Source organism: Muscardinus avellanarius, assembly GCF_963383645.1.
Source record: "Muscardinus avellanarius genome assembly, chromosome: 1".
NCBI classification, from domain to species: domain Eukaryota; kingdom Metazoa; phylum Chordata; class Mammalia; order Rodentia; family Gliridae; genus Muscardinus; species Muscardinus avellanarius.
Window position 1 is genome coordinate 153,352,078 of NC_137786.1, and position 17,695 is coordinate 153,369,772.

The following is a 17,695-nucleotide window of genomic DNA, read 5'->3' on the forward strand; positions in this document are numbered from 1 at the left end:
TAACATACTGTCAAGGAATTAATACATGTCAAGGTATCATTTCTTTGATCTTGTTTATTGTCAGGAGGGTGGCAGAGTAGTCTTCTGGTAGTGGTAGGTTTCTTTAAACATGCTTTTTTCTCTATTTGTGACATTTCACAGAAAGAATATCAAATGAACACCCAAGACTACCTTGACTGAAGCAGTATTTCTTTTTTACCTTCCCTTTTACTTTATTTTGGGGTAAGGAGGGGGTAAAATAGAAGGCGTAGAAAGAGTAGAAAAGTTGAATAAAATAAAGTATTAAAAGAACATAAATGATTTAACTGCTGGATCCTACCCAGAAGGAAAGGAACTGTAAGCATCCATTTACTACGCATATTTGAAGGCTTCCCAACACAACCACATCTAACTTATTAAATAAGCCTGCCTGGGGAAATATTCTATATTGTTTCTTTCTCTATAAATCTAGTTTTACAATTTGTTTTACAATATGACCTCCCCTTTGTTTGTGGCTTTCATACAAATTCTGGCATTTAAGAATTACTAACTGCAGGATATACTAAAACCTTTGGCATTGAGTCAGAGTATATTATTTTTGTATTTATCAGAATTAAGCATCTCACTTGGCACATTTGTAGGCGGGCTTGGTACAATAACATGGCAAATGGCAAACAACACGACTTTCAAGGTATTATTCAATCATATGCCCTTATTATTCAATTGTATGCATTTAATAATATATCTTTAGATTTAGAAAGCTTCTTCAGATATCTGTCCAAATGCATCTTAGATGCATTTTAATTTCTTAAGATATATATTTTAGTTATGGGAATTGTTTTCTTAAAAGAGATGCCACACAACAATTTATTTTGTTTTTAATCCAGTACGATATTTTTCCTATTTAGAACCGAATAGAACTGTGCAGACTTGTTATTCCAGTCAGTCTTAAAATAAAAACACATGGTGAATAGTATGTTTATCTCTAAAAATTGAGTTACTAGATGAGTTCCTCGTGTTTACTATGAGTTTCTCATGTTTACTAATATTTTCCTCACCCACAGTCTAACCCTACTGCTTTACACACATTTATGTAGCGCATTTTATCTTCAAGTACTTTACAGTTATGCCATGGGAGTTAGATCCACAAAACTGAAGTTAAATGATTAGTAACTGTGATAGAGATGCATTTATGCAAATTATAATTATAGAGTCTAGAAAGGACCCTAAGGTCTTATCGTCCTAAAAAAATAAAATAACAACACTCTGTTAAAAATAATCATAATACTCTAATCAAATATGATTAAAATGCTGCTCTTGTCTCTGATCCCAATACCCGTATAGTAAACATCACTGACAAGTGAATACATATCATGGAATTTAAATCCTCAGAAATAGAGTCATTAAGTACAGCAGGCATTAGGGTACAGTATAAATCATCTCTCTGATCTAGGGAATGATTAGGTGTTTTACATATTGGCAGCTCTTGTTATTATGATATTATTTCAGTAGGTTCTGAAACAATTAACTGGCTCACTCCACCTATAACTATTATAAGTTTGTACTGTTTTCTTATACCTTTGAAGAATCAAATTCTATAGACAAGGAGCAGATAATGTCTGCCCTTCCATCCTCCTTTTATTTACAGCATTGCTAAGTTAAATTTGAAAATACTAAACTTTTAAGACAAGTAGGCAAAGAAATGTAAAGCTCTCCTTTAATTAAGAGATATACCCTTATCTATACCAGCAAAATTATGTACATTGTTATTCACTGGAATGACTAAGAAGATAATTATCATTGATTATTTTGTCAATTCTCATTTGTTTTTTTTCTTAACAACAACAACAACAACAAAGTACAGCCACCATAGGGTTTCTGGGAAAAGGAAACCTAGAAAAATAAATGATCCAGGAAGATTTGTCACATTTTAATAAACAATTGTGTCTAATTATAGAAGAATATGTACTTACTTGCCAAGTGCAAAGCACTCCATCTTAACAGTTGTTCCCTTAGCAGCTGTAACCGTGAAAGGAAAATGGACCTCAATTTTCGGCTCATATTCTCCCATCACACCTGGGAAATAAAGAATAGTCTTTAAGCATAAAATGAATGTCACAATTTCTTTCCAATCCTGGAGAAGTTACACTGGAAATCACTGTGGTTTGGTTGATAATGTGTGTTTGATGACTGCTAAATCTTCTGATGCAGTGAAATAAAAAGTATACTTAGGCACAATCATTATGATGAAATCCCAGTCTTCCCTTAAAGACTGGGCTATATGCCTGTTCAACACCATTCAATGTAATAAATATTGAAAGTGTTAATCAACACTGGCAGTTCACTTACTTATTTTTCTCCAAATTAAGTAAAATAATTATGAGCACTTCTGATAATAATTTTGCTATTTTTTTTTTTTTTTGGTGGTACTGGGGTTCCTGGAAGCCCTTCTACCTCCGGGCTACACTCTCATACCTATTTTATACTTTTTATTTGGAAACAGGGTCTCTTACGCCAGTGCGGCTGACTTCGAACCTGCGCTATCCTCCTGTCTCCGCCTCCCAAGCACGGGGATTACAAGCACGTGCCACCACGCCCAAAAATTTTGCTAATTTTTAAAAAAAAAAGATAAAGGAAGTTTATCATTACCAAATGAGGTAATAGTTATTTATTAAGTCAACAAATATTTATTAAATATCTAAATATGAAAGGCACATTCAGTATACTTTTATTGGTGCATTGTAATTATACATCATAAGGAGGTTCAGAGTGACAGGGACACATGCACAGAGGACATTATGAATTTCTCCCTTGCTATGAACTGTGGAAACTACAAAGATTAATCAGCCATGGGCTGTGCTTTCAACAACAAGGAGATTCTTAATAAGAAACTCAACATATACTCAAGTATGGAAGGAAAGCCATATGTCAAACTGATGTCATGTCAGTTAGAAAGTGATAATTGCTATAAGTGAGTTATCTCTAAAGTATTATACACATCGAGGGGCTCATAGAAATAGGTTTGGGTAAATAGAGAAATGGCAGAGAAAAAAAAAGCAAGTGGTGTCCTAGAAACAAAGGTAAAGAAATGGGAAAACACCAGAAATAGGATTATGAGTTTTTCTGCTATGTTAGTTTGTGAAGAAAAATTATATGAAATAAGTTTGGAAGTATAAATGAAATACAAATCATAGAATTCCTTGATTGTCAGAGTAAAATATTCTAACTTTAATCTGTAATTAATTTGGAGCCATCGGGGTCTTGAGTAGGTGAGTGGCAACATGCTAAGATGTATATATGAGAATTAGAGCAGAGACAGGTAAGCCAATTACATTATTTCAACATTCCAAGATAGAAATCTTAAAGGCCTGAACTTAAATAAGTGTAGTAAAAGCATAGATCTTAATGGCTTTAGATAAAATAAAACCAAGAAAGAATTGAACTGGTAAAACTTGATACATGAGGTAATATGGGGTAAGGGTATGGGTATTGTCAGTAATAACACTAAGTAAGGTTTCCAGTTTAGAGGATTGGATGATGTCAAAAAAAAAGAAAGTACAGAGCTATGGTAGAAAAGTAAATGACTTAAAATTTAAGGATATTAAGTTTGAAAACCTAATAGATATTCAGGATTAAGTATTAGGTCATATGTTACAAATAAGAGAACAAAACTAAGAATGGGTTCTATACAGATTATAAACACCTAGCATCATCATTTAGAGGACAACTGACATTGTGAGACTGGACAGAGCTTTAGATAACTGAACACCAATGCATTAGCTGAGCATGGTACGTTCTGGTGCTAGTGCAAGAAGACAGCCCTGAAACAAATTTTCTTCTTAAAATAATTTTAGGAGCTTCCTATGTTTATGGCATCAGAGCAAAACAAGGTATGATTTATCACAGATGCTTTTGTGAGAAGACTGTGCGTGTGTGTGGGGTGTGTGTGTGTGTGCCCATCCCTGCCATGATTTCCAACTTCCTTTTTGTATGTCCTAATCGGGTCTTCTTTCTTAATCCCATGTATCTTCTAGTTACACAAATAGCAGGACATGGCCTGCTATAAACTCAGCTGAGTATAAGTATCCAATGATGTGAAGTGTAAAGTTAAAGCCCTCTTTCTTGTAAGCCCCATATGATATCTTCAAGTGCCTATTTTTTGCTGAAATGAAAACATCTTCAAAGCCAGTTTCTGATTCCTCCGCCCACTCTTAAAATTGATTCTGTCCACCCTTAAAATTGATTCTGTAGTGTTCTTGTTTTTCCTTCCTACTAATCTGATGATTCAATCACAGCTGATTTATCATGATGTGTACTAAGGCTAAGCTCTTCTACTTGCATGGTTCCCATTGAGTGCTGGAAACTGCTGAGTATTCTAGAGTGTTAGAGAAAGCCAGTGGGAGTCAGTCCTAATTTATAATATATTTATATAGAATTATTTCTGAAAAAATTATTAAAAGACATCTCAGAAGAAAGGAAACTAATTTTTTTTTTTTTTTTGCGGATCTGGAACCCAGGGGTATTTGACCTCCGAGCTACACCCCCAGCCCTATTTTTTATTCTTTATTTTGAAACAGGGTCTCATTAACTTGCAGAGGGCCTCACTAAGTAGCTGAGGCTATCCGCAAACCACGATCATCTGGTCTCAGCCTTCCAAATGCTGGGATTACAAGCGTGCGCCACCACACCCAGCTGGGAACTGAATCTTGAAAGCTCTAGTAATTCATTTTAATTTTCCTTTCCAACCTAAATAAATATTTCCTTTAGAACCCAATTTTATATGAACATATTCATATTCATTCTATTAAAGTAGCTGAAATAAACCTGTGTGTTAAAATGTAAAAGTTTGAATAAGAGACTTTAAATTACAGTACCTAATTTGAGCTGCACTGCAAGAAATTATAACTAGTTTCTTTTAATTTTACTATGAGAGCAATGATATAAGTATAGATAAGAAAGCTCTGCAGACCTGTCTTGCTCTTTAACAATTGATCACATTCAGCAATTAAATCTTGTTTTACATTCCCTGGGATAATTACGTTGGAGTTAAGGTTGACATATCCATGGCTATGTGGTTTATTACAGCTGTAATTTTTAATATTTCAAATCATAGGAATCTTAGCTTTATAATTCCTTATACAAGGCAGAATTCTCTCTTGTAGCTCTTGGATATTTTGATCACCCCTTGAAGTAGCCTGAGTATGCTCAGGAGACTGTCTATGCATTGTGCCTTTATATCTTTTCCTATACCTGTCTCTCCTAGCTTACTTGACTGCCCTACTTTAGAATTACATGACATTTAGAGATGACCTCAAATTATCCTAATTCCTAATAAGCAGAAGCCTTCCAGCTGAGAGTACATTATTTTCTTTTTACATCTTTATGGCTGTTGATTTTCTTATTTATTCAAATTACAAAGATCCAGGGTGCTTTACCCAAAGTGGAATACAATTTAAAGCAGTACTTCATCAAGAATATTACAGAACAGAGAGCCAATATCATTAGAAAAAAAACTGGACAACTTATTAAAATTTTAGGACACAGAGTCCAGCTCTAATCCTGGTAACATAGACAATTTTTTAAGGTGGGGCTATGGATTCTACATTAAAATAGTGTCTCTGGATGATTTTATATACATTAGGTAAATTCAGAGTTGGACTTTCTGTGGCTCTGAGTCTTTTCATGTTACTTATTTGTTTCACTTACTTTAATTCTAATAACTCATGTAGTAAGCTAATATGTTTGCAAAATGGCATACAAAGGGTCTAAAAACATGCAGCATTCATTGGTGGCTTCTATTATCAGGGAAAATTATGTTGAGGCATTATATATTGGTACTTTCTCCACTGAGCTTTCTTCTTTTTCTTTTTTTATTAATTGGCTGAGGAATCTGTTCTAACCCGTCAGTCTGTCTGCAATAGCAGTTGTCACTTGTTTCAAATGATACTTCTATCTGACATTTACAGTAATAGTCATTTCTAGGGTCAGGAACTCGTGTTTAGTTAACTTAAAAATTTGCCTGAGCCAATGAGTTTAAAAGATTTTGCTTATCTTTTTTATGTATAAGTAACATGTATTTGCATTTTATCTACAACATTTTTGCCAAATATATTCAAAATGCTTCTTCTCTTCCAGGAATAATGGCTATTTTTTCAGGTCATCTTCATAAAAATGCTTCTTCTCTAATTGCATGATTTGAATGGGAGCCACTACATTCCTCTGTAGTTTCTCCCTGGTTGTAGCTGTTAATTTGTTGTGCGTATGTGACCCAATCTTGGCCAGTTAGATTACCCTATTGTCCTGTGACACACTGATTAATTCACAGATGTACATCTAAGGTTATGATTTTTAACTTGAGACCAGGGAGTGCAAGTCTTATTTTTTGTTGGTGGCAAGTGTTAGAACCCACTGGAGCTTCTACTATATAGAAGGAAGTGATCTTCTAATAAAAATATTTGAGCCAAATTAGAAATAATCAAGTTAACACATATAGAGGAGAGATAGAAAAGAGAATATTGGTAGCATGCCAGTTCTCTCCATGACTTAGCTTTTGTCCTTCTCTGAGTTAAATAAAATGAGTTATCTATTTAGGCTGTTTTAAATTGGGCTTTGCAGTTGTAACCAAGAGTTCTTTCCCATATGTCAATGTGCCTAGCATCACCAATTCTGATCAACGTGAGGCTGTATTTCATGCTGTGCCTGGATCCTAAGTCTATGGTATTCAAGATGCCATTCTAGGTAAAAGATAAGACAAAGTGGTCATGAGATAGGGGCCAAGACAAAGAAAATAATAAATTTATTCCATTTAAAAAAAATATACATGCTAGTATAGAATGAAAATTTGAACAGAGGATACAAAACATAAACTATATAGATATCCTAAAGGAGAATAAATGAAATTTGAAACATTCAAATAAAGCATTATGGGAGATGAGAAGGAAAAATTACTGAGTAGGACAGTTTAGGAACATAGGGGTTTTCTGTCAACTGGATTGTGGCAATGAGAGTTGAGGTAAACAATGTGGGCGATATTCATGACACAGGTAGAAGGGACAGTGTCAGCAAGGTGTAGAACTGAGGTCTATCTGGGTATATCAGCAGAAATTAACTTGCTTAGAGAGTGAAAGTATAGTGAGAGAAAATTTTTAAATATAAGTTGGGGCTAAATGCTAAGTAATATCTATTGATAAGTTTCTTACACTTCCATTAAGATGTCTTGACAATGCCTTGATAAAATTGCATGAGGGCTCATTTTTAAATATCACTTCAAAGATCAATAGGCATTTGATATCATTGAGAGATAGCACCTGGAGTTAAAATTATACATATTCAGTGTTATCAGTGATCTCATATTGGTAAATTGAATTCAGAATATGTGTAATGAAGATGTTCCTGGGATAAACATCAAAGCGAAGGCCTTCTGAATCAGAGTATCATTTTCACAATGAAATGTGATGAAATTTCTTAACAAAATGCCTTGGGAATTTTATTTTACTTTACAGAAATTATATGCGATTCCAGAATCCCCTACATTATTTTGTTTTGTACTACATGAGTTTCAGTAGATTTTTCAGTTGCAATTATTTTTGTCTTAAAGAGTCTGAATATAAAGATATCATTTACATTGTGCCATGTAAGCTTCCTCTTAAGGAAATGAAAGGCGGATGTAGAACAATAATGAATAACAATAGTGATGACAAAAATAGCAGAGGGAAGAAAAATAGATTATTAAATAGTGCATATTATGCCTCAAGATGCTGTTCTCTGTGTGATACTGGCCAGTGTTCTCATCCTTTCAGGACAAATTAAATACCAGTCTGTGACTTGTAGATAAATAGTACAATTCCCATCCGTAGCCCTGGCTCTGGTGAAATATTGAGGCCAACAGAGAACTTTTCTGGGTCTCAGTTTTCTCACATATAATGACAGTTCTAATGTTTATGTAGGTTTAGAAATCTAACGTTATGTTAGGGGATATGAATTCTATATCAGTGCATATCTTTTTGCTTATTTTATTGAAATAAATATAGAATTCATAACCAATGAAAGTTTAAATTATTTAGAAAAGCATCCAGATGCCTGTGTTTTTTCTTTTCCTAATGAGCCACTGAGAAGAAACAATTTCATAATTCTGGATTGAAAGACAATATAATGTTTTCTAACTTCAAAAAGTGTATATTGTCCTACATTATCATTTCTTGAGGTGAAACATTGTTACATAAGTAAAGGAACTGAAGGATCAATTATCAAAAATAGAAGCATTACTGTGAGTATTATTTATACAGGGAGACTGAAAAAAAAACTAGAGTTTTATCATTAGAACAAAGTGGTTTTGTAACCAATATTTTATATACTTTGAAAATTACAGAAGCCAATAGATTTATTTTTCCTTTCAGCTATCAAGAATAAATTGATCAAGGGACTGTTGAGCACTAAAATGGCTTCTCTCTGATTACTAAATTTGAAGACTCATTTTTATTCTCCTGTTCTTGCCACAATGATTTAGGTAAATATGCTCATGCCTGTTTCTCTTCACTGTCATCTCAGGCTCAGTCCACATACACCAATAAGTTAGCAAATAATCTTGTAAATGTAATGCCAAAAGAAAGAAACTATATATTTCTCCCCAAACATACTAGCTCCCTCCTCTGGCATTAAAACAATATGCCAGACAGAACAAATTTTCAAACAATATTAACATAGGCCAAAAATTTACTTTGAATGAGAAGTGTAAGAAATATTTTCCTTTTTTTAGAAAAATAATTGTTTTATATTTTCATAAATTTGCATGCAAAAATGATATAAACTTCTCTGTAAATATATCCACATAATGAGAACATAAATATTTTATAATTAAATCTATAACATAAAACACTTTTGGATGATTTTTAAATTTTTCATTAAACTTTTGTTTTAATGGATCTCAAAATTCCTTGACAAATTTTTGGTCCAGTTGTTTACATTAAAAAGTGCTCATTTGCGCCGGGTGTGGTGGTGCGCACTTGTAATCCCAGCATTCGGGAGGCTGAGACTGGAGGATTGCGGTTTGTGGACAGCCTCAGCTCCTTTGTGAGGCCCTCTGCAACTCAGTTTGACCCGGTTTCAAAATAAAGAATCAAAAATAGGGCAGGGGATATAGCTCGGAGGTCAAATGCCCCTGGGTTCCATCCCCAGATCCACACAAACAGTACTAATTTTAAAAACTAATAGCTTAAAACTGCCACACACACACACAAAATCATATGGTAAAAAAAAAAATTTTTTTTTTGTTTTCTTCTGAAGGTTTTAAAATGCATTATTATCATTAAACAGTCTTTTACTACTAAACTTAAATGGCTAAAAATTACAAACAGTTCTGAGACTGTTTTTCCATCACTGATGAAGACTGGGGTGGCAGACACTAGCCATCTGAGCTTTCTGGGCAGCTTTCTTATCCACTGCCTTGGTGACGCCTACAGCAACCATCTGTCTCATGTCACAAACAGCAAAATGACCCAGAGAATAGTCAAAGAAGTTCTCAACACACATAGGTTTTCCTGGAACCATATCAATAATAGCAGCATCACAAGACTTCAAGAACTTAAAGCCATCTTCCAGCTTCTTGCCAGAATAGTGGTCAATCTTTTTTTTTCAGCTCAGCAAGCTTGCCAGCAATGTGAGCTGTGGGACAATCCAGTACAGGGGCATAGCCAGCATTGATGTGGCCTGTATGGTTGAGGATGATCACCTGAGCAGTAAACCCAGTTGCTTCTATTGGTGGATTCCTTTGCTGTCACCAGCAATGTTGCCATAAGGAACATCCTTTTTTTTTTTTTTAAGACATCTTTATTTTATTTTATTTTATTTTTATTGGTGAATTGTAGTCATATATCTTAGTGGGATAAAAGACTTGTGTAGACATACATGCACACATCACCCAATTATCCCTTACCCAATCCCCACCCCATTCCCTCCCCATCCCTCCTTCCCATGCTTGGCTTCACAGATACATTCTTGACATTGAAGACCACATTGTCTTCGGGAAGAGCTTCACTCAGCTTCATGGTGCATTTCAACAGATTTCACTTCAGTTGTGACACTGACTAGAGCAAAGATGACCACCATGCCGGTCTGGAGAATACCAGCCTCCACACTGTCCAAGGGACAGTACTGATACCTACCATTTTGTAGACATCCTGGAGTGGCAGCCATGGAAGCTTGTCAGTCAGACTAGTTAGTGGCAGGATGCAATCTTAAGCTTTAAGCAGCATGGTTCCACAGGCGCTGCCATCTTTACGGGCGAATTTCCATCCTTTGAACCAAGACATATTAGCACTTGGCTCCAGCATCTTGTCACCATTCCAACCAGAAATAGGCACAAATGCTACTGTGTCAGGGCTGTAGCCAATTTTCTTATTGTAGGTGCTTACTTCCTTAATGATTTCCTCCATTCTCTTTTGGCTATAAGATGGCTCGGTGGAATCCATTTTGTTAACACCAACAATCAGTTGTTTTACACTGAGAGTGTAAGCCAGATGGGTATGTTCACAGGTCTGTCCATTCCTGGAGATACCAGCTTCAAATTCACCAACACCAGCAGCAACAATCAAGACAGCACAGTCAGCCTGATATGTGCCTGTCTATAATCATGTATTTTTATAAAGTCTCTGTGTCCAGATGGAGTGATGACAGTCACATAATACTTGCTGGTCTCAGATTTCCACAAGGAGATGTCAGTAGTGATAGCACACTCACATTCAGCTTTCAATTTATCCAAGACCTAGGCATATTTGAAGGAACCCTTTCCCATCTCAGCAGCCACCTTTGCAAATTTTTCAATGGTTGTTTTGTCGATCCCACCATATATTTGTAGATGAGATGGCAGGTAGTGGTGGACTTGCCAGTATCTACACAACTAATGACAACAACGTTGATGTGAGTTTTTACTTTCCCATTTTGGGTTTGATTTAGCAATGGTTTTTTACACCTGTGTTCTGGTGGCAAACCCATTGCAAGAAAGCTTAAATTTAAGTTTTCATTGACTTTTTGAAGTGCCTGTATCTTTCTGCCTGTCTCTGTGCATAGGAATTACAGCCTTTTAAGTATCAAAAAGAACAATTCTCAAGCTGGGAGAGGTCGCACATGCCTGTAATCCCAGTATTGAGTGGCTGAGACAGGAAGGCCACGGGTTTGCTGTCAGCTTCAGCAGCTCAGTAAGGCTGTTAGCAACTTAGTAAGACTCTCTCAAAATTTTAAAAATAAGTAAATAAAATAGGTCTGGGGATGTAGCTCCTGGATAGAATGACCCTGAGTTTAATATCCACCATAATGAAAAGAAAAATAACATCATTGTTGTATCACTTTGAACCTTACTAAGATATATAATTATAATGTACCAATAAAAGCATAAAATAAAAAAATTTAGAAAAAGTAATGATAATATCTGCAAAAATATTGGTGTTTTGACTTTTAGTGCCTACCACCAAGATCTATGTGATATATGATTCAAAAGATCAGATATTGAATAAAGTAGGATCTTTATTTTGACAACAAACGACCCTTTCTGAAAGCTAATTTGGATTCAGTAATAATGGGAGAGCAACTCTTCTGACTCAAAAGTAACTTAAAATAAATTCATAGTGATTCCAAATCACCTATTAATACTCAATTTTACAATGAAATGCCTTGCAGATCTCTAAATAGTCTACAGGAGTCTTCTGTCCTAATCAGAGTTGGTTCTTTTCAATTGTGACTTAACTAGAAATTGTGATTACTATGTTATTTATTGAAACATTTATGTCTATAAGAACTGTTCTACATTATGCCTCTGGGTTCAATCCCCAGCAACACACACACACACACACACACACACACACACACACACACACACAGGAATGCCCTATAAATATAGTGGATTTATTCAGTGCACTAATCAAATTAACCATAGATTGTCATATCCACAATCATTCCACAGGAAACTGAAATGCAAACAGCCCCAAGGTGGTGCAAGGCAAACCTAAGTTATGAAAAGGTCATTTTTACACACACATTGCCTGGAAAGTAGGGAAAATGTACTTGAAGTTTAGAAGAGCTGACTGTGAGCTAAGTCACATTACTGCGAAAAAAATCCAATCCCAGGAGCAGTTATGAACTCCTGTTGCTAAGATTCCTAGAACTCTTTGCACTCACCTCCCTTCCAATCCCAGTCTCCATAAAGTCAGGCCACGTCAGAGGCTCTAACCTTGTACTTCTCCAATATCTCCTTTGTCTTATCATGTCATGTGTTCCCTGAGAATAAAAGCACCTTAGGTTCACTTAATGAACTTCTGTTCTTGCAACTACAGAGAACACTCACTCAAATCACTTTTTATTTCTCCATTTTTATCTTCCTTTAGAGGGATTGCTCCCTGCAGAAAAGTGTTTTCCCCACAGTTGCCTATGAATGCATACAGTAATCACCAAGAAGTCCAGGGACTTAAAATATCCCCAAGGAATTAGTCTTGCTAGCTCAGCTGATCAGCTGCCGGGTTGCATAACTCTGGAAGAAAACGTGACAAATGAGTTGCTTTAAACTATTGTTATAAGTTTATTTTTACACTTTCATCTGCGCAGATTGTTTTTGCAGTGATTCTCACGACAGAGAAGGCAGCATCCCTGCTGTTACCACCAATATCTGAGATACTGAGGAGAGCAGACCTGATTTGCTCTGCAAACAATTCACCACACATTTTATATGACAAATTCTCACTGATTTCAAAGTGCCTATGTACGATATGGTTCAAAGGGGGAATGTTTCCAGAGGGGGATGGCTGATTATCACAGCCTCATCACAGGGCTTTATGTGCACTAAAAAGACTCGATCATGGAAGGAGGAAAGGAGTAAACACCGACTGAATGAACACCTGCTACAAGCCCAGTGCTGTGTTCAGTGCATGCAAGTAAATTGCCATTTAAATCTCACAAAACACAGCAAGGCTGGGGAGGATTATTCCCATTTTAAATAAGAGAAAACAAGTATTGTAAATGTTAAGTAACTCTCTCTGCTTCAGAAAAGGGGTTCAAACTGAGGGCTCCTTGAGTTCTACAGCCACTTCTCTCTCTTTGATGCTGCCACTCCTCAGGAAACAATCCTGTTTGCAAAGCAGAACTCATGTAGTCATTCCCAACCTTATGGACAACTAAGTCCTACTCCAATCGTTCTCTTTTAGGAGAGTCTTTCCTAAACCCTTCTCTGATCATCACAATCTCCACCCATTCAGGGTGTGTGGATTTTTCATAGCACTCACTCTGTATTATTTATTTTTGAAAACAAAACTAATCACAACTATTATCAATTGTTCTATCTGATCATACTTCTATTTCTTTATTTGACACGTTTCCTAATGTAGAAACTTAACCAGGACACAGACGGCATCATTTGGTTCACTTTATATACTCAAACAGCCTGATTCAAAATAAATGTTCACATACATTGCTTATTTATCTTTGGTACTAGAGCTTGAACCCAGAGAAATTCTACCTCCAAGCTATATCCCCAACTCTTCTTATTTTTATATTTTGAAGCAAGGTTTTGTTAAGTTGCTGAGGCTAGTCTCAAACCTGTGACCCTCCTTTCTCAGCTTATCAATTACTGGGATTACAGGTATGCACCACCATACCTGAATAAGAATATTTGGTAATTGAGTTAATAAAACTACTTCTCATCAAATATGTACTAGATGTATACTAAGTGAAATAGAATCTAAAATTATTTTATTTTTACATATTTAACCACTTATCACTTATATTCATATTCATTGTGAGGAAGATTTAAGGTAATTTGCTAAACTAGAATTATATAAATCTCTATTTTGTTTTAACTTATTGGGATATGATCATATGATAATGAAACCTATTTGTGAAGGGATAAACTAATTAAGCATCTCTCTCCAAAATCAGTCAATTGTCAAATTCTGTCAATTTGGATTCTATTAAAATTTTCTAGTCCATTTTTATATTAATTCTAATTGTCATTAATTGAGATTCTGTGTGTGTATGTGCGCATGTGTGTGTACAAGTGTGTGTGTGTGTGTGTGTGTGTGTGTATGTGTGTGTGTGTGTGTGTGTGTGTGTGTGTGTGTTTATACTAGGGATAGAATCCAGAGGAATTTTATTTAATTTGTTGCTTTATAGTCATATATTTTAATGGGGTACAAGATCGTAGAGGTATACATGTACACATCACTCATTTAGCCCTTACTAAGTCATGATCTACAGCCCCAGCTCTAATTTTATTTTTCAAACAGGGTCTTGCTAAGTCTCAGAGGGCCTTGCTAAATTGCTGAAGCTGGCCATGAACCTGTGATCCTCCTGTTTTAGCCTTCCAAGTAGTGGTGCCATAGACATGTGCCACTGCACTCAGCCTTTAGCCTTCTTTTTATATAGTCCATTAGATTTGGCTATTTGAGAATCCTTGGTAACATTTGCAAATGTAGTGATTATTAAGGTTTCAGAGATACAAAAAAGGAGGTTAATTTGAGATCAAGTTTAGATAACTCTTGGACAAATATTCCTATTAAAGAGAGCAAAGAAAATAGGATGTGAACTGAAGGGGAATATGGAATAAAGAGAAGTTTATTTTTCCTACAATAAGCAGCCTACTGTGTTTACAGATTCAGTACAAAGACGAAAATGATGTTGCAGGAGACAGAGGGAAAATTACATATGCCAATTAGGAGAGATAGGATCAGATGCAGTCAGTACAAAAAACTTCCAAGTATAGCTCATAGTTATAGAATGAGATAAGGTAGCAGATAAGGATAAGGATATGGTAAGATATTATATTTACTGCCAGAAGGTAAATCTTGGGCAAAACCTATATTCAGAGTTATTTTGTTTTTGTATCTTTCTATAGAAAACTACATAGATAGAACCATAATATGAATGAAAGAAGAAAAAAATTGGGGGCTAGAAATTTTCCAAATGAGTATAATTTTATTCAGATATTGAGGCCAAAGCAAGCAGAGATGAGATAGAGAAGGTTATTTTCAATAATTAACTGTGCAGTGTAAACAAGGAAAGAAAGTCACTCAAAGATAAGAGGGTGCGATGGACAGTGAAATGGTAGATCCATCCAAGGAATGTGCGGTCTGGAGGGGATGAAGAATTGCTTGTGTAGACAGTACTACACAGAATCATATGAACAGAACACAAGTTGTGAGCAGAGCAGTTTACCTGAAATAAATATTTTGATGAAGGCAGAATGATAATAGCAAGATTTAGACAATTCCCACAGAAATGGATGGCTAAGGTGAGCTAAAGTTTATAAGGAGCAAACAAAGAGGTCAAGAAACTGAGAGGTTAAAACATCAGATGGATCACTGATGTAAACATGGGTGTCACTAAGACACTCACAATATAATATTTTCAGTAAGGAAACTGAACTAGGAGGATGAGGGATTTTTGCAATGGGGTGACTGCAGCTGCTAAAAGTACTAAATTGCTTAGTCTTCTGCTCAAAGACTTCAGTATTCTAGTCCTAAATTATCTCTCCAAATTTACCTCACTCTTCCCCCTTATGCATCCAATGTTCTGTGAAGCAGACACACCTGCTATTTTACAAAATGTGCTTTATCCTTAACTGATTGTAAGCCTTCACACATGCTGTTGGTCCTTCTCTAAAAATTTCTTAATATATTCTTATGCACAGTAAAAATCAGTTTTCAATAAACTTCACTTCAAATTGTATGTCATAAAAAGAACACACACACACACACACACACACACACACACACACACACACACACACATATATATATATATATATATATATATATATATATATACACCCTACTCCATTAAAAACCCCAAACTCTACCATTCGCCCATTAGTAAGTTTCTCTCCTGCTGCAGACTCACCATTGTGTTTTATTTCTTATTATATCACTCATGTTCTGTCTTGTATTACAGTTTTGTATGTGCAGGTTTTCAAATCATAATACTGCTCAAACCCATTATGATCAAATATAAACTCTATTTAGCCCCTCATTCTCTTTTAGTCTTTCTTTTCAATATCTTCAAACATATTCTTTGAACCTCCAGGTCATTAGTCTCTTCTGTTTGTAGAATTCTTTTTGAACTCCTCATTCGACTTATTTGTGAATAGCACACTGGCTTTCTCTTCTACATTTGGCCTTCATTAGTCAACAGAAAAATAGCACTATGGTATGCTGCCAAGCCACTTCCTCTGAAAGTCTATTGAAGACTTTAGATCAACACTTTAATTTATTCACCTTGCCTTTCTCCTGTTTGTTTCTTGAGTTATTGGACTAATAATGGGTAAGCAAACAAGCAATAAGGAACAGCAACCAATAATATTAACTAAATTTTATGCTAATTATTTGCCTGAAGAACTCTATTTACTCAACGGTATTTTAAAACAAAATCTGACTTTCCTGTTCTGGTCAGATTGTCTGTCTCCTAAGTACACTTACTAGTTAGTTATGTTGAAGTTATTAACCTATCTATCTACTCAATACATCACAAGGCTAGATCAACCAAATCTTTTTTTGAGAATACCTCCTATGACCACAGAAGCCCATAGTGAGGGGTCCGTCTTATACACTCACACAGCAGTTGCTAGTTACACTTTTCATATCTACTTAGTCATGTTTTGCTTATTGCTTACCTTATTCATACAATGAGATAAATTATTGATGATTAGAATCATGTCTTAGATTTGACTGCTATGGCCTTTAATCATGGTAAGCTTTGTTCACATAGATGGTCCTTGTCTGTTACAAACTGAGTGACAAAAGCTAATTAATTATTGAGCATCAAGATAGCCTGGTATCTTAGGTGTGGTGGGCACACCTGTAATGTTAGCAATGTTAGACTGAAACAGGAGGATCACAGATTTAAGTCCAGCCTCAGAAATTTAGTGAGACCCTCAGGAACTTAATGAGATCCTGTTTCAAAATAAAAATTAACAGGGGTGGGTAGTACAGCTTGGAGGTTGAATTATGTCCCTGAGTTCAATCCACAGTAACAAAAAGAAACGAATAAGTGAGGTATAATGACTAATTCTCAAACACATCAAAATTATCATTACTCACAACTAGAGTGATATATATATATATATGTATATATAAAATATATTATAAGTAATCTTTTATATATCATATAAATATGTATTATATATATAATATATACATATATAGAGATATGTTGTGTGTGTGTGTTTATTGTACCCAGGGGCATTCTAACTCCAAGCTACACCCCCAGCTCTATTTTATTTTTATTTTGGAACAGGGTGCTGCTAGGTTAATGAGAGTCTCACTACTTGCGAGGCTGTCTTGGAACTTGCAATCCTCCTGTCTCAGCCTCCTGTGTGCCACCACTCCCAGCTAAAAAAAAGTATATTAAAAAATATAAAAGCATTAATATATAGATTAAATATTATTAATATATAAAATAAAATATAGTTTATTTTATTCTTTAATTACTAAGGATGTCTAAAGCCATGTGGCTATTAAATGCTTGAGCCAGAATTTAAATTGAGGCAGTCTGGCTTTAGAGTCCATGCTCTATTTCACAACACTAAATAATGAATAGAGTGTACTCTATGCATTTTGGTATAAATCAGTGCTTTGGAACCAAAGAAATTTTTCCACAGAATGGTACTAATACTTTCTTGGTTGTTGTTTAACCCCAAAACTACAGCCTGGTTTATAAAAAGTGATCTATTGTACCAATATGG

General features: G+C 35.2%; 1 protein-coding gene across 3 annotated transcripts in view; it reads right to left on the minus strand.

Annotated features, from left to right (window-relative positions):
• CNTN5 (contactin 5) overlaps positions 1 to 17,695 on the minus strand; it is a gene marked incomplete at both ends in the record, with an annotated part of 736,851 nt that overhangs the window by 348,656 nt on the left and 370,500 nt on the right. For all 3 annotated transcript variants that reach the window (XM_080710120.1, XM_080710119.1, XM_080710118.1), the window contains one exon: positions 1,953 to 2,055. In XM_080710120.1, coding sequence (XP_080566246.1) covers positions 1,953 to 2,055 — 103 coding nt within the window. The remainder of the gene's footprint in view (positions 1 to 1,952; positions 2,056 to 17,695) is intronic.